Here is an 18543-nt window from a genome sequence, read left to right as displayed (position 1 = left end):
GCTGTTAGCTAAGCATCATGTGAGGCTATCTGGATGAGAAATATCATTGTTGGGTTATTTGGTCAGATGATGGATCCTACAGTGATTTACTATGACAACCGGAGTTGTATCAAACTCTTTGAGAATACAGTTTTTCATGATCAGTCCAAGCATATTGGCATCCAGTATCATCATCTACGAGATTGTGTGTAGAGGAGAATCATGTTGTTGGAGTACATTCATACAGAGGAAAAATATGCAGATATTTTGACAAAGGCATTGTCAAGATGCAAATATGAGTTCCATAGAGGTAGGATCGGGGTAGCAGATAACCCCTTTCTTGTTGAGAGGGATTGTTGAAAATGCAGCAAGAAATTCCTATTTTAATTTTCCCTTGAATTAAATTAAGATAAAATTGAAATTACACATCACAAGACAACTTTAATGAGTTAACTGAGTTGTTATCACTAAGTTAGCTTATTTAATTCAAGTTGAGGGCTCAACTTGAGTTGTGTATAGTGATTCCTAAATTTTAGGATCCTAGGTTGAGTTAATTTTAGTTGTAGCAATTTAATTAAGTTAAATTGAGTTAAGGTGAGTTAAACTAGTTCCAACTAATTGAGTTAAGGTGAGTTAAACTAGTTCCAACTATTGGGGAAACTAGTAGGAGGTCTAGTAGTGGGGTGCAGCTTCAGTGTTAAACCAGTTAACTGGTTAATCAACTTTAATTAACTCATGCATGCATGAAATTCGAGTTAGCTAGTTGAGATTGGAGTTCAAGGGTAGTGTACTATTAGTTGTATAATTATCCAAGTTGTACAGGTGGTGCAAGCAGTCAGAGAAGGGGCCTACAGGGATTGCGCAATTCTAATTTGGAATTTCCCTAATTAATAGGAGGCTAATTCCTTGAGGAACGTTGCAAGGAAATAGGGACTTAGGCAGGCTTAGATTTGGTTAAGTATTGATAAGAGCTTATCTAGGAAGTAGTGAGATAGACTATACTAGTGCAATGGTTTCTCAATCTTGAGAAATCATTGTATTTATTCTCTATGTTCTTACTAATGAAATACATGTAGGAAGGGGTTTTGAGTAGTTTCTTTCCCCTTATATAAATCTCTGAGCATATGTGATTGAATCTTGTCTCATGTTTATGTTGTGATTTCTCGATCCTTTAATTGTTTCCGTTGATGGGTAAAGTAGATTCAAGTCTTTTGTCTTAGAAAATTACATAAGTCATTTGAATCTACAAGGAATTTTTAGAAGTCCCCTGCATGCATCTAAGGAAAAACATGAAAAACGTCTATGCTTCCTTTTGTAGAAGATATGGTAAATGACGCATCCTGTCATTTAGATCAATTTTCAGATTTAAGTTCTAAAGTTGATACAAAATATCATGAGCATGCATGTGAATATTACGATTCCCAAGCACTTTATAAATATAATTGGTGCCTCATGAGTGATCTCTTGGATGATCTTGGCAAAAAATCTCAATTTGAATAAGCAGCTCATGCACTCGCAACCACAAAAATACTTATGCCCATGCATTGCTACATGGTTCTAACATATAGCCCTTAAACTTACGAAGAATTTGTAGAGAATCCTTTCTAAGAAGTAGCTATGGACATAGAGACAACTCCCTCATTAAGAACCAAACTTGGGACTCAGTTCCATTTCCTTCATATTGTACACTTTTCAAATGCAAGTGGGTCTACAAGACAAAGAAAGAAGTGAATGGATTTGTGAGAAGATATAAAGCATGGTTTGTGGCCAAATGTTTTCAATGGGTTCAAGACATAGATTATGATGAAACCTTTTATTGAGTGGCCAAAATGGACTCTATTAGGTTAAATATTTCCATTGCAACAACAAAAACGTGGGAGGTTCATCACATGGATGTGAAGAATGCATTTCTTCACAGTGATCTCTAAGAGGAAATTTACATGGAGCAATCACATGTAAAGAATTCATCTTTAGTTTTCAGACTCAATAATTTTCTCTATTGCCTCAAGCAGACACATAGAGAATGGTACTCTAAAATGGATTCCTATTTACTCTTTCAACATTTCATTTGATGTAAATATGATCTAAATTCTTATATGCTAAGAATATCTAACTCTTTGTTGCTCACAGTGCTCTATGTATATGATCTACTAACTATAGTAGTTCAGCCTCAACCATCGCTACAGTCAAAACCACTTTGCATGATAGGTTTTCCATGATAGATATGGGGTTTTTGCACTTCTTTCTTAGACTAGAAATCAACCAGAATGATTTAGGGAAAAAAAGTTCTCATTCCAAGTATGCAAGAGATCTCTTAGTGTTAGAAATTAAATAACAGAGTAATGAAACACAGAATATTGTGGAAACACAAACATCGAAAAACCAAAAAATAAGAGAGACACAATTATATGTGGTTTACCTGATTTGGGTTATGTCCATGGAGAAATAACTATTCCTTCCTTTTATATTATCCAAAAAAATGAAGCGATACAACCTACAAAAAATCTATTGTAACTTCCTCTTCACTCTCACACAATCTCCTCTTTTTCTCACACACAGAATAATCTATAGCCACAATACAATTCCCTCATATAAACCAAGGGTTTCCTTCTAGGGAAAAAAACCCTAAATTAACATAACTTCAACCGTCAGATATTCCTCTTAATGAATGACCCAGATTGACTACGAAATTACAATATTTTACAAGGCATATTTTTATCTACATTTTTCTTTCGGGGGGGTCCAAAACATGCTACCGCCCCCTGCTCCCAAGACCCCCTTAGAAAAACTAGTGTGGGAGAAATCCTATCCACACTCCCGTTAGGGATTGGGACACACCTTTAGGATGGAAAGTATACACCATTAGTTCATTGCACCATGTATAAATAACTTGTGGGGAGTCTCCTTTGTCTCACTCACTCTCATCCATATCTCTCATATGTAGTAGGCGCAATTTCCAGATATATGTAGGAGCCACATGAGTTGCATTGGAAGGATGTCAAGCACATACTCAAATATGTCCAGGGAACCATCAACTATGAGATTCAACAGGATGTAACGTGGATATCATTGGACACAATGATTTAGATTGGGTTGGTGATAACAATGATCGCAAATCCACTTCAAGATATGTTCTCAATTTGGGTTCTGGTCCCATTTGTTGGTCCAAAAAAAGCAAACCATAATTTATTTATCATCCACATAGGGTGAATACGTAGGTGTAGTCAACATTTCCATTCAAGCCATTTGGTTGCAGAACTTCCTCACTGATCTTGGTATCATATTTCATTGTTTGATAGTCACTTGATGTGACAATCAAATCACATTAAAGTTGCATAAGATTAGTGCAACACCAATGAAAAAAATGCATGGAGATTCGCATGCACTACATCCGATAATTCATACATGATGGGGTAATCAACTTGCAGTATTGTCCCACTTCTTAGCAAACTGCTGACATCTTCACGAAGACTTTCATTGAACATAAGTTTCACTTTTTGTGAAACTTCCTTGGGGTGAAGGACATAGCTGCCTATCAGTTGCATTTCTTTTTCAATACTATATTTTGAGAGGGGGGGGGGGGGGGGTTTATTTCCATGTGGTTTTCTCTCTTTCCTCTTATTGCATTTATTCTATGTTACTTTGATGCATTGTAAAATGGATACCTTACATGGCTTCTTGTCAGGACCTATTCATTCTATTCTCTCTACTAATATCCACTTGCATGAGATAGTTAACTAATGACTACATGGAAAATTATTTAGGAATAGGTGTTAGTTTTCTTTAGTGCATGTTCACTTCTCCCTAGATTCGCTACTAGACTCACATTATATTAGTTCATCCATGTAGAATATATTGCATTGAATTGCATTCTCTCATAATTATGTTTTTTGTGCATGAATAGAATTCATTAATTCTTTTCTCTTTCAATTTTCTTTCTTCTTTCCGTATAAGGTTTATTCCATATTTTTCTAGCTAGATCCAACCTGTGCAGGTTTAGCTACAATTTCACTAGTCAAACACATAATTACTCTAGGCATGAGGGAGAGGAGAGAGCCTGATCGTTCTAAAATAAATTTCATATTATTTTAAATAATGAGAAGCAATTTAAAAATAACCAACGTAACTCAATCTTACTTTAGATTTATGTATCTTTCAAGATGCAAACCTTTCTTCAATTTGAAAAAAGTTTTCACTAAGATGAATTTGCGGTTTTTTTAGAATAATAAATTTACAATTAAGTTGGATCTCTATTTTTGTAGAAGTGTGTGCAGACATGTGCCACATATCAACTCCATGTCAAAAATGTAAAAAATCATAAATCTCCCTTATACATGAGTAACATACCATTAAAATATTTTAAATATAAAAAATTTTCTATTTTCAATTATATATAGATTTTTTTTTTTTTTTTTAATTTGATATATACTTCTTTATAAAACATGATGTAACTTAAAAAAAATGGTGATTTATTTTAGATAAGACCACTATAGATTAATAGAGCATGGAATGGATGGTGGTTCTTAACACTCTTTTTATTAAAAAAACTATTGATAAGTTTGGAAGACCCTCCAATTTGACCTTATTAAAGATTTGGTCCCTTTTCCCCTCTAGAGTCTCAAAATTATAATAGCCTTCTTTTGGTTTGAACGAGAGGGATGATTCCACAATGGTGGGGATTCCATTTGGACGTGGCACTCACCTAAGAATATAGGTGGTTTTATCACAAACCTATGTTAGACACATGCCTCAAGCTTCTTTGGGTTTGAACGAAAGGGATGATTCCAATGTGATGGGATTAATTTGGACAAGACACTCAAGTAAGGATAGGTGGTTTTATCACAAACCTAAGTTAGACACATGCCTCGATACATTGGACACAATTAATTTTGCTTAGTTCCCTATCTTGGATGGATTTGTTATAGGACATACACAAATTCATTCTAAGCTTTAGAATTCGTGCACCTTTTCTGTAAAGGAATGAAATACTTACTCATCTATCTTAGTGTGTTTCAAACTATGTCCATCATCTCCTTCTTTCTTATTCATAAAAGCTTTTCAAAATCTTTGGGAAAACTACCAAACCATTTGAATTTGACCTTCATGACTGCTCATTAAAAAAATAAGTATTTTAATTTGAAAAATAAAAAATATAATATTGTTTAAATAAATTTAAAAAGATAATAGTTTTTTTTTTAATAAAGAGAGTACTTTATTTATATTATTCATAGTGTAAATAATTTAAATGGTATAGTCATACTATATATATATATATATTTTGTGAGTGGAAAATTGAAGGAATTAACATGCAAGGTCAATTTTAGTGGCAAGTTTCAATATGCAAAATTGGGGTTCAAAAACTTCCAAGTCGTTTTATGATAACAAATGATTCTTTTTGGGATTGTAGTGTCTGAAAAATGTGCCCACACTATCAATGTTGATCTACATATTAAGAACTTTCCAAAATTGCAAAATGGCCTCAAAAATAACTCGTATGCATAACTTATACCTCTCACGAATTCACCTATATAGTTGACCAGCAAGGTATGAGTCGATGCCATGTCAATCCCCATTACTCACACATGTGGGGCTAACTATGTTTGGAATTTCAAGAAGATTTTAGAAGGTCCAAAAACTTATCACAATTAAGGGTTAAATAAATCAAAACTCTAACTCTAGATGCATATCGAGTTATGTTAAATATTGTGACAATACTTGGAGAAGGTCCTCTGCTATTTAGAATTGTAGATTATTTCATGGTTGAGAAAAACATCTAGAAGTGGTATTTTGGGAGCATAACAAAGGAGGAGAAGGTTTTTGTAGCAATTGTTCATGCCACAATATCAAAAGATAATTGCATAGTGAGTGTTCATCTCTTTGCATGTGCATCTTTATAACTAAATTAAAGAGAGGAGAGCATACTTCACCCTCTATTTGAGTTTTCTATTGTATTGGGTTTCCAAAGACAAATATCGTGTTTATTTGCATGGATAATACATATTTTGTGCATGTTCTTTCAATTCCATATTTCAACTATTTCTTAAATTTAAGTCATAAAACATAGATAACAAGTCTAAGATTCAAAAAAATGAAGTTGCATAATCTAAGGTTTTCAGAATATTATAAGATTTATTGTGACAAACTCTTCCAATAAAATATCCATGGTAATTTGTAGACTAGTAAATCTAATAAATGAAATTAGATGTGAAATATTTTGATCAACTCTTAACACACTAATCGTGCATTGAGTAAAGAGATTTGTGCCAAGTTAAAATTAGAACAATAATTGTTATTTTAAAAAAGAGTAGTTAATTTATGTCAATATTTTATGATCAAGATTGGGTGATCATAAAATTTTGTATATATCTCAGTACTTCTTGGGTGGAAAATTTGTAGTTATTGGAATGCATGACCCATTTTGTTGGCAAGTAATTGGGGTCCAAAAGCTTATAAATCTATTTTATGTCATCAAATAATGCTTTTTGAGATTGTTGTGTCTGAAACTTTTGCCCACACTTTCGACATTGATTTACACTCTAAGAACTTTCCAATAATGTAAAATCACCTCATTAGGAGCTTGTATGTGTAAGTTATACCTCCCACCAATTGACCTACCTTATTGACCACAAAGGCATGAGTCGATGTCTTGTCAACCTCAATTACTCACACATGTGAGGCTAGCCATGTGTGGAATTTCAAGAATATTTTAGAAGGTCCAATCCTTATCACAATTAAGGGTTGAAGAAATTAAAATCCTAATTTTAGATGGATATCGAGTTATGTTAAATATAATGACACAAGAAGGAGTAAGGGTTCCATTATTTAGCATTGTAACTTATTCCAAGGCTGAGAAAAACACCTAGGAGTGGTAGTTTGAGAGCATAAAAAAGGTGGAGAAGGCTTCTGTAGCAACTGTTCATGCCACAGTGTCAAAAGTTAACTCCATAGTAAGTGTCCATTCCTTTGCATGTGCATTTTGAAAGCTAAAGCAAAGATTGGAGAGCATAGGCCTCACCCTCTATTTGATTTTTCTCTTGTATTGGGTTTCCCAAGACAAATTTTGTGTTTCTTTACGTGGATGGTGCATATTTTGTGAATGTTATTTATTTTCCATGTTCAATTATTTCATAAATTCAAGCCATAAGCTAAAAATAACAAATATAATATTTAAGAAAATAAACTTGCATAATCTAAGGTTTTTAGAATTTATAATATTTATTGTGACAAACTCTTCCAATGGAATAGTCACAAAAGTTTATATATTAGTAAATTTGATAAGTCAAATCAAATGTGAGATATTTCCACCAACTCTAGAGAGCAATATCATTCCAACATAGCTTTCCTATTATTTTAAAGAATAAGAAACCGTTTAAAAATAACCAACTTAACTCTATCTTAATTTTAGATTTATGGATGCTTTAGGTGCAAACTTTTTTTCAAATATTTAACTTTGAAAAAAGGCTTCACCTAGAGGGATTTGATTCCTTTTTAGGCATAATATATTTAGAGTTAAAATGTATCTCTATATGTATGTGCATGTTAGAGAGAACAATATCATTCCAACATAACTTTCCTATTATGTTAAAGAATAAGAAACATTGTAAAAATAACCAACTTAACTCTATCTTAATTTTAGATTTATGGATGCTTGTGCAAACTTTTCTTCAAAAATTTCAACTTTGAAAAATGGTTTTACCTAGAAGGATTTGATTCCTTTTTAGGCATAATATATTTAGAGTTAAAATGTATCTCTATATATATGTGCATGTTAGTGCCATATGTCAACTCCATGTTTAGGAAATAAAAAATTACCACATCTCCTTCATGCTTGAGTAGTGAGTAATGTATTGTTGAAATGTTTTAAATATAAAATATTTTATATATTCAATTATTTTATATATAAAACGTTATAACATGAGTAGTGTATAGTTGAATTTTTTTAAATATAAAAAAATTCCTATAGAAAATTGATATTAAAATGTTTTATTAAAGGTGAATATTGAAATATTTTCTTTATCACTAAAATTAAAATTTCATTTATTATTAATACTTTTTAGATGTGATAAGTGAATTCTATATTACTACATTTCATTTATATTAAATATTGAAAACACCTATTTTGTTTACTTTTAATTAATTTTAATATATAAAATTAAATATTAAAATATTTTTTTTATAATGAATATTAAAATAATTTTTATTATTAATATTTTAAAAAATATTATATATTATTAAAAAAGAAAATTACATATCCCTTTACTTTACTTTACTTATCTTATTCATATTTATATTTATATTTTAAAAAATACCCAACTCAATAACACATCTCTCCATTTTCAAATGTAAAAAGTCTCTCTCAAATCAATAATCGAAATGTTCTTTTACATGAAGAAGAATATTATAAATCCCTAATCTTTAAAGAATGAGAATCAAGCTAAAAATAGCGACTAAGATCTTAATTTATGTCAGATTAAGGCATTCCAAAATTCATAACGATATAGCTGTGATGTAAGTCTGTTTTCTTTTTCATTTCTTTGATTATCTTTATGGTAACATTTTCCAAACGCAATGCAATGCGACAGAAGATGTGTGTTTTGACAGTTTGATTGTTCCATGACACTAAGTGTTTTCAATGTGATTATCTAGATGACAAATAATTTTTTAAACATCCCAAAGTTTTTAAAAGGCCTTGTGGCAGCCTTAGTGCGAATATTAAAATACTAATTTCTGGTTATTTGTTCTTATTATGCCGTAAGTATTATCTACATCACAGAATGGTTATCATTGATCTATATGAATTGCCCATAAATATGGAAACTATTAAATAAGTTGTACCAAAACAAACTTTTCATGATTGAACCAACCCATACACACCACGTATAAACATTCACGTTTTTCCATAGCGTCTCTTTCCCTACAAAGTGACAACGTTGATTCGTAGTGACGCAATTCATGACATATGCAACGTACTTTGCTATTGACATTAACTCCATCAGAGCTGCAAACCAGAACGTAGTGACCACCCTTTAATCCTACAAGATCTCTGCCCAGATACGTTTCTGCATAACCTGTTTGTCGCAACTGTTACTCTGCTAAAAATGGTCCATATTTTCTCAACTACGTGCCCTACTTGTGTACGAAATTGACAAAAATGGTCAATTTCCAAATTATGAAAACAGCCCACAAAAAGAAAGGTACCCCACTCTAATAGAATCGATCCCTCTATAATCACATTCACGGGCCAATAAAAATAGTGACGGAGTTCGCAGCGCAACTACTATGGGCAGAAATATACAAATAACATAAATAACTTAAATACTAGATTTGTTTTAAATACACATTTAATATGAGTAGAGAGATCCAATTTTTTTAAAATTTCAATTTAATGAAAAAATTAGCAAAAAAACACATTATAGTGCGCTGTAGAATGAATCTCTAGATTCAATAAAAGAGTTATATAAAATTAAAAGATCTTAGTGATTTAATTCTAAGTTTTAATAATTTACTATGATAATTAAAATAATTAAATCTGGTGTATCTTGACCAATAATGACAATAAACATTTAAAAGTTACTAATTTTCCAAAAAAATTAATTCCTATTTAAAAAGAAAACAAGACACATAAAAATAGCAGTTCCTTATAAAACAGTCATATAATTTTTACAGGAGACAACTACATCATAACGCGAACACTATAACCCATTTCGGTTGTTGCTATACATTGACAAACCATTTAACCAAAATATTCCACGGTGAAGATTCCAATATAATCCATTCTAATCCATTCCGAGTATTTAGACTGGCTGATTTGATTTATAGTTGTCAGAACCAGAGCAATGATGATCGGATCACTTATGGCGTAAATTAGCTGCTGCGTCTTCTAACATCTGCTTGGCCGCCGCCTGGCTACTATTATAACCTTCTTCTCTGTTTTCAAGTTTAGAATTATAGGACGAGAAGAACTCTTTGTTTTCTTTCTCCAATTCATTCCACACTGCAAATTACAATTGTTCACCAAACCATTTAAATTAAATTATTCAACGAATCACTCTGCTAAGATCCTTTAATAAATATAAAAAGAATTTCAATGCAATTCATGTATATGCAGGGTTTATAAGTATAACGAAATACGTACCTGTCATGGTTACTACCGGTTGGATATTGGCGTGCCTTGAAAGCGCCTCTACGCATTCTTGTTGATCCATGTTGAACACCAGACATTTTTCAATCAAGTGTTGCACCTACAATACAACAATATTGAATAAAAATTAATGGTCTAAAACAAGAAATTGATATTTATCGAAATAATTTGTTACAGTCTCTCACCAGGAGAATATATGATGAAGAAGATGATGCTGCATCGGGGTTGTGAGGGAGATCTGGTGCAGGTGCCTGCATGTTAACGGTTGCTAGATCTTGATCTTTCTTTCTTTCCTCTTTGGGACAAACTGGCGTACACATAGAATATTAATACATTGTAAAATGAAAACGATTCAATTGGCATAGAAAAGGAGAATCTGAATACTTGGTAGAATGAAAACGATTCAATTGGCATGCACAGGAGAATCTCAATACTTGGTATAATGAAAATGGAATCGTTGGATGGTGGCCGGCCCTCCAATTATTTAGTTGAGTATTTTGCACACCCACGTGACTACTGCAAAATGATTGGCTCCAAGGCGATAGAGTTGGATTGTTGTTAATGTGTTTTTTAACCAGTAATGCACGTGAAGAGGTTTGTCCAGGCAGGGAAATGCCACGTGGTCGGTGTTCATGACTAAACAAGTCATAATCCTTCCTTCCCAGCCACGGTTCCAGCTGTCTTTCCCGTCAAATGCTATAATCTTTTGATGAAAAGAATTAGGCGCACCACGTCATAAGAAGTTGAAGAAAAACTAGGGAAAAACCACAAAAAGTTCCAGCTCTCTTTCCTGTTAAATGCTATAATTTTTTGATGAAAAAAATTAAGCGCACCACGTCATAAGAAGCTGAAGAAAAACTAATGGAAAAACCACCAAAAAAAAGGGTCATATGTAAAATATATCTTATGATTTCATAAAACACAAAGAAATTATTCATTAATCAAACTGAATTTTTAATTTCTGTACTGGTTATGTTGATGTAGCCCATAGACATGGTTGGAATCTTGTGATAGTGACCAATGTACAAAGGAAGAGATAATTACTTACCACTTGCATAACAGTTATTTCCATCTAATCTAATTGAAAACGAATTTATATACAAGTTATCTCAATGTCTCTATCTTTGCTATAATTGTGAAGAAAAATATGTCTTTATCTCTCCAAACGAATTTATATATACAAGTTATGTCCATGTCTTTATCTTTGCTATAATTGTGAAGAAAAATATCTTTATTTTTTCTATAATGGTCAATAAAAATATTCCAAAGAAAAATTATTTTTAATAGTTGTATTTTTACATCACAAGTTATATTTCCACAAATATGAGATTTTTGTTATAATTACTACTCATGGAATATAAAGCTCCCTTGTAAGATGTTTTAACAGAACTCCAAATTTCTCTCCATACCATATTAAGCTTTTGGACACCACAAACCTTGAAATTAATTGGGTACATCAAACATATTGACTAACAATGACAACACCCATACTTTTATCTATAGGAGAGTAGCATAAGACACCTATTGTTATGTATGTCCTATATTTATTTTTTTAATTATCATCACCAATTGTGGTTGACTGAAATTTGGAGGCAAACAACACCCACAATTTTATCCAATGAGAGTGGAGCAAGACACCCATTTTTATGTATATTCTATATCTAATTTTCAAATTACGATAACCAATGGAGGTACAACTAAATGTCTAGGGAAATGTGAAAATGTCAAATTACAAATGGGTGAATATTGTCTCCAAACTTATATGTTTTCCATTGAAATGGGTGGTTGTGATTTAGTTCTTGGGGGAGAATGGTTATACACTTTAATGCTAGCCACAATGTATTTCAAAACATTATACATGATTTTCCAGTACGAAGGGAAAAAATATGCCCTCAAGGGGCTTACCTTAGGTTCCCCAGAAAATATAACTTCTCATCATATGGAGAAATTGTTGAAGAAGGGCCCCTCGAGTATTATTTTTCAACTCAATGCCATATAAGTAGTTGACACACACCACAAGAGATTCACCGTAATTTGGAGTTGGTTCTCTCGAATGTAAGAGAATTGTTCTATGGATAAGAAGGTCCTCTCTTTGATATATCCAAGATTAGAGATAAATAGAGGGACATATCCCTAGGTTTTCTTCTACTAGATATAACACATAAGTTCTTTCAATGTTACCAAAAATTGAGAAGGATCCTGCCTCTATCAAATAGTTGTCCAACATATCTAGGCTTGATGCAATCACTAGCCTTAGATCCTAGCTCTACAACTATCATTAGGGGAACTTTGAGGTAAAAAATGGGCTTCAGAATGAAAGGTACTAACAAAATCAAATGTAAAATATTCAATAAGATTCAAGATGATGATATCATTCCCATGGGTAGATATATTTGCAAGAGAAAAAGAAAAGTACTTTTTTTAATCATATTTTAGACTTATTTTCTTATAGGTTTCTCAAATTTCTAGTGTGGGCACTCATTGGATGCAGAATTAGATTTTGCATCCAACGAGTGTTGACTCTGCATACTTTGGAGTAGATCCACAATGAGAAAATTGAAAATACACATTTTTAGAAACACGTTGATCCGGATATTGGGGGGAGGCCCTTAAGATCTAAAAGATTGAAATGGATCTTGGGGGGAGGCCCCCAAGATCTGAAAAATTGAAATTGCCAGAAGAAAAAGAGTGGAATGCCCAATAAACAAAACCACAAAGAATTTTTTTTATTAAAACAGATAATAACTGTAAGGATTACATTGTGGTGGACAAAACTGTCCTTTTACAAAATGCAACTTGTTACTTATAGTATTTTTCAGTTACAATACCACGGGTCAATTCCATGGGTGAATGAATACCATTGGTGGATGTCACAATACCACGGGTCAATTCCATGGGTGAATAAATACCATGGGTAGATGTCACAATACCATGGGAAAATACCATGGGTGGATGTCACTGACAATACCATGGGTGGATAAATACCATGGATGGGTGCCACTTACAATACCATGGGTAAATTCCATGGGTGGATGAATACCATGGGTTGATTCCATTTTCCATTTGGATCATTCGTCCCTCCTTAAGAAGTAATGATCCCCATTGCGTGACGTTCCCTTCTGCGAAGCCTTTGTTGAATATGAAGAGCCACTGAAGAAAAGGGTTTTATGTGGTTAACCCATAACCATGATGATCGAAGTCCCAAGGATAGAGATATCATGTAATGCTTGTGACCAACTGTGATACTAACAGCGTGCGGCCTAGCAAATGGACTTCGTGTTAGAAAAATATTATATATGACAGAGAAATGCAACACATATAATATGCGAAAAAACACAAACACATAAAATCAAAGAGACACAGATATACGTGGTTCACCCAGTTTGGGCTGCGTCCACCTCAAACAACTAGTCCTTCCTTTCTATTATCCAACAAAATGATGAGACACAACCTACAACAGATCCGCTGTAATATCCTCTATTTTCTCTCACAGTCTCACCTATTTGTTTCTCGCTCTAAGAATATACATCTATTACAAAGCCTCAATACAATGCCCTCATACAAAGAGAGCGGTTGCCTTCTAGGGAAAAAAACCCTAAACTAAACATAAATTCTACCGTCAGATCATCTGCCTAATGAACGACCCAGATTGACTAGAAATTACTATACTTTTACAAGGCAATTTTACATCTATTTTTAGCTTTGGGGGTGCTGCCCCTGAAACCCCCGCCAGGGGACTGCTAGCCCCCAGACCCCCTAGTCGGGGGGGATTAGCCCCCCCGGACCCCTGTGGGGGGGACAAGTCCCCCCCGCACCACCCCCCCTGCATGGAGGGGTGTACAGTCTTCCTGGGGTACACATCCAGCTAAAACAAAGACCTCTAAATAATCATGCTCCACACCCAACACTTCGATGAAGTGTGGGTTTGTGAATGACCCATAACCATGATGAACGAAGATCTGAGGATAGAGATACCTTGTAATGCTTGTGACCAACTATGATACTTACAGTGTGCAATCTAGCAAATGGACTTCGATGAAATGTGGGTTTGTGGATGACCCATAACCATGACAAACGAAGATCCAAGGATAGAGATACCGTGTAATGCTTGTGACCAACTGTGATACTAACAGTGTGCAGCCTAGCAAATGGACTTCAATGACAATGATTTTTTGCAGTTGACCCATAACTGCAGGGAAAATTTTAAGAACCCCCCCTAAATTTATAAATATAATAAATGGGCGAATCTCCATGGTATATAGGAAAAATGGAAGGCGATTTTATCAATAATATAATATGTATATATAATTTTTTGGCGAATCTCTCACCAAGCATGGCGAATATTTTACTCGATTATAAAATCCTGTAAGATCTTCGCGAGTCTTTCACTAAATAATAAAACTTTGTAAAGTCCTAGTGAATCTTAGCATAGGCTACATGCTAGTTTAATTCCCCCATTTAAATAGGCTACATTCCAGGTGAATACCATGGGTCAATACCATGTGCCATTTTGGTGAATACCATGGGTCAATACCATGTGCAATTTTTATTTTTATTAATTCTAATATTAGGGTTAATAATGGTTTTTTGCATGGTATTAATAACAATCTAGTCCACGGTATTTGTCCCATAGTATTTTGGCCATAGGTTTCACCTAAATATAACCCATTTTTTTAGTGTTCGTAAATATAAGGTGACTTATGGAGTAAATATAAAAAAATGTTTTATTTGTTTACCATACCTCTCGTTTATTTATATTTTTATTAATTTACCATACCTCTTTTACAAATATGGTATTTGGCCCATAGGATTCACTTAAATAAAACCTCTTTCTTGAGCCTTCATAAATAGAACGAGGGTTATGGACTAAATATAAAAAGAGGTTTTATTTATTTACGATACGTCTAGTTTATTTATATTTTTATTTATTTACCATAGCGTTTGAGTAAGTATAAAAATACGTTTTATTTATTTACCATACCTCCACTTTACTTATATTTTTATTTGTTTACACCGTTACATGTATATAAGGTGACTTATGGAGTAAATATAAAAAATGTTTTATTTATTTACCATACCTCTCATTTATTTATATTTTTATTAATTTACCATACCTCTTTTATAAATATGGTATTTGGCCCATAGGATTCACTTAAATAAAACCTATTCTTGAAAATGGGCGAATGGATTCACTTAAATAAAACCTATTCTTGAAAATGGGCGAATGGAAGGTTGTAAGTCCTAATTTCAAGGGCTAAATTTACCTTTTTTACCCTCTCCCTTAAAATAAGGTGGGTTATTTGAGGTGATTTGTAAAAATGTACTATGATACAAAATATTCACCCACTAAAAATTTAAAACCCCTTAATTTCGCCAAAGGGCGAACATTCGCCCCTAAAATTATCCTTGCATAACTGTGATGTTGGTTATTGATGAAGTAGCAGGTGCCTACATAGCCTAGGGTGGGAGGGTACATCTCCAAATAACCCAAGCCAAATGCTGCTATGCTGAAACTAATGAATGTGAAGCAGGTGCCTACTAAAGTGGGGTGGGAGGGCACATCTCCAATGGGAACCCGCTTTGAATGTTGCTCCAGAATTAAAATGGGCATAACTTGGTCAATAAAACTTAGAATATTTATTATAACTTGTTTTTTGGAAGCAGAATGACCATTTTGCATCTTCCCATGTGTTGGAAATCCTTATCTGGACACTCTAGAATTATTCGCGTTGCAATTTTTCCGTCGTCACAAAAGTTCTAAAAAAATAATTGATTTTAAATCAGCAATATCTCCCACGTCTGAACTCCAATTCAACCATTTGTTTTTGAAATTGAGTGATTTTTCAAGAGGAGCTCAGATATACTATCATTTTTCTAAAATCCAGCACAAAAATTTCAAAAAATGATAGGAGAGTCACCGTCCACTAGTTGTCGTCAAAAGCAAATTCTACAACATAGCTAATTTTAAATCGGTGATATATCCCTCATCCAGACTCCGATTTGGCCGAATTTTTTTTTGAATTTGGGTATTGTTTTGCAAGGAATCCAGATATGTTATTTATTTTCATAAAATTTTCACTAAAAATTTCAGATCTGATTTGAAAACTCGCCGCCCAAAAACATTCATGCAAAAAAATGAAGAAATGAAAATGATTCCTACTTGGCCCAAGAAAGTGCTCTGTGGAGGTCGTAGCACATTCCTGAAGTTTGTTGAATATTGCTGCAAAAATTTGAAACTGAAATATGCATGAAACCCTCATTCCCATGGAATCGTAACCTGCTCTGATACCACTAATCCGGATCTTGGGGGGAGGCCCTCAAGATCTAAAAGATTGAAATGGATGTTGAGGGGAGGCCCCCAAGATCTGAAAAATTGAAATTGCCAGAAGAAAAAGAGTAGAATGCCCAACAAACAAAACCACAAATATTTGTTTTTATTAAAACAAATAATAATTGTAAGGACTACATTGTGGTGGACAAAACTGTCCTTTTACAAAATGCAACGTGTTACTTATAGTATTTTCAGTTACAATACCGCGGGTCAATTCCATGGGTGAATGAATACCATGGGTGGATGTCACTTACAATACCATGGGTGGATAAATACCATGGGTGAGTGCCACTTACAATACCATGGGTAAATTCCATGGGTGGATGAATAACATAGGTGGATGAATACCATGGGTTGATGCCATTTTCCATTCAGATCACACGTTTCTTACCCACTCTACATAATTTTGAGTAGATCCACACTAAGAAAAATTGAAGATACATGAAAAGTGCATTTCTTTTGTATATTTTCAATTTTTCTCGTTGTGGATCTATGCAAAAGTGTGTAAAAAGAAACAATAAATTTTTGTATATTTTCAATTTTCCTCCATGTGGGTCTACTCAAAAGTATGTATATTGGGTACTCATTCGATGTGGAATTTGATTATGCATTCAATGAGTGCCTAGACTTGAAATTTGAGTAAACCTATTAGGAGAAATTGAAAATACAATTAAAAATGTAGTTTTCCTTCTTTTCCTTTAAAAATTCATAAGTCGTATTTAATTATGTTTACTATTATTTTATTATTTTCTTTAAGAGGTTCACTTTACAACTCAAAATTCCCATAATGGTTCCTGCACAGATAAACAACAACTTGTGCCCTCTTTAACCATAATTAACATGAAATAAAGATAAATTATGATTACAACTAATCTAATACTCTTAGGCTAGAATTGGATCTACCAAGTTGAAACTTGAAATAATGAAAATCACATCCATTAGAGGGGGGTAAAATTATAGATATATATTATAAACATGAAAATTACAACAATTTGATAATACCTTAAGGCAATTTGAAGTGATTTATAGCTCCAAGTTCCTTTAATCCTCCTTAGCCTTTTCTCCAAATGTGCCTAAACCTACTTGCTATCACCTAAAATTGTTAGGTCCATATAATACTAGTGTAGCCCCCATATTGTTATTGTTGTGCCCCATATAAACCCTAATATTGTTATTGTTGAGTAGATATTGTTATTGTTGTACCCCATAAAAACCCACTATTGTTATTATTGAGCTCTTACATTATTATTTTTGAGTTTTTGTGTTCAAAATCTATTCCACAGTAGCCATATTTTAGAATCGACGTTTCGAGTATATAACAAGGCTCATCATCAGGATGCTAAATGTCGATTCTAAAATATGGCTACTGTGGAATTGATTCTGAACACAAAAACTCAAGATAACATCCACATAAATCTTCAAACAATCATCATTATTGTTATGTAGGCCCTAACTACATTTTGACCTTTTAGACTCCTATATATATCAAGGAGGTCTTATCATTTGAATCATCTAAGAATTGCTCATTTATGTGATGTAAAAGGAGGTTTCCCCTTTGATGAGGCTTATTTTCAAGTCATTGACCTATATTTTCTTCTATTTTGGGATCTATTTACATAACATTTGGTATAAGAGCTTTGTATCATAGGGCTTTGCTGCTTCAAACAAGTCATATTGTTATTTTCGCTATAGCTTTTTTGTTTTATTTTGAAAAGGCTTCATAAGCTGAAAATTTCACCATGAAAATTTGAAATCTTGATGAACTTCAGTAAAAAATTTAGATCTTCGTCCGCTATATTTTCAGAGATATGTTCCAAGGAATTTAGTGTTTTTGCATGCTCCATAATTTAGTCTCAAACAAGTGACCTAGGGAAAACCATCATAACTTTCTCTTCATGCATCAAATTTGAATTTTGTAAAAAGTATCTAAAATTGCATGAACTGTAGTTTCTTGAGGATAGATTTCAGGGTTTAAAGTTGAAACAGTGATACATGGCAGTCTGTACAAGTTTGCTATACTGAACTAGTGCATAATCAGGTCATCGTGGGATATTTCGTATAAATTTACCTTGAAGAATCTAATTTTAGTCTA

The 18543-nt window shown here is 33.1% G+C and overlaps 1 protein-coding gene across 1 annotated transcript; it reads right to left on the bottom strand.

Moving 5' to 3' along the window:
• Positions 1-9622: 9622 nt before the first annotated feature.
• Positions 9623-10562, bottom strand: LOC149217961 (uncharacterized). Its single transcript, XM_089382320.1, has 3 exons — positions 10306-10562; positions 10115-10220; positions 9623-9973 (listed from the first exon to the last, which is right to left on the bottom strand). The coding sequence occupies exons 1-3, from the start codon at positions 10438-10440 to the stop codon at positions 9828-9830; spliced, it is 387 nt and encodes a 128-aa protein (XP_089238446.1). The 5' UTR covers positions 10441-10562; the 3' UTR covers positions 9623-9827.
• Positions 10563-18543: the final 7981 nt, after the last annotated feature.

The sequence above is a fragment of the Pinus tabuliformis genome, chromosome Q (assembly GCF_031772625.1).
Source record: "Pinus tabuliformis cultivar Carrire ecotype Pingquan chromosome Q, CPIR1, whole genome shotgun sequence".
NCBI classification, from domain to species: domain Eukaryota; kingdom Viridiplantae; phylum Streptophyta; class Pinopsida; order Pinales; family Pinaceae; genus Pinus; species Pinus tabuliformis.
This window is presented reverse-complemented; position numbering and strand designations above follow the sequence as displayed.

Excerpts from the sequence above, each read along its gene's own strand:
- LOC149217961 (XM_089382320.1), bottom strand. The coding sequence starts at position 10,440 with ATGTGTACGCCAGTTTGTCCCAAAGAGGAAAGAAAGAAAGATCAAGAT. Across the intron at positions 10,221-10,305 it reads CTTCATCATATATTCTCCTG|GTGCAACACTTGATTGAAAA; the intron begins GTGAGAGACTGT and ends GTTGTATTGTAG. Across the intron at positions 9,974-10,114 it reads ACCGGTAGTAACCATGACAG|TGTGGAATGAATTGGAGAAA; the intron begins GTACGTATTTCG and ends TGTAATTTGCAG.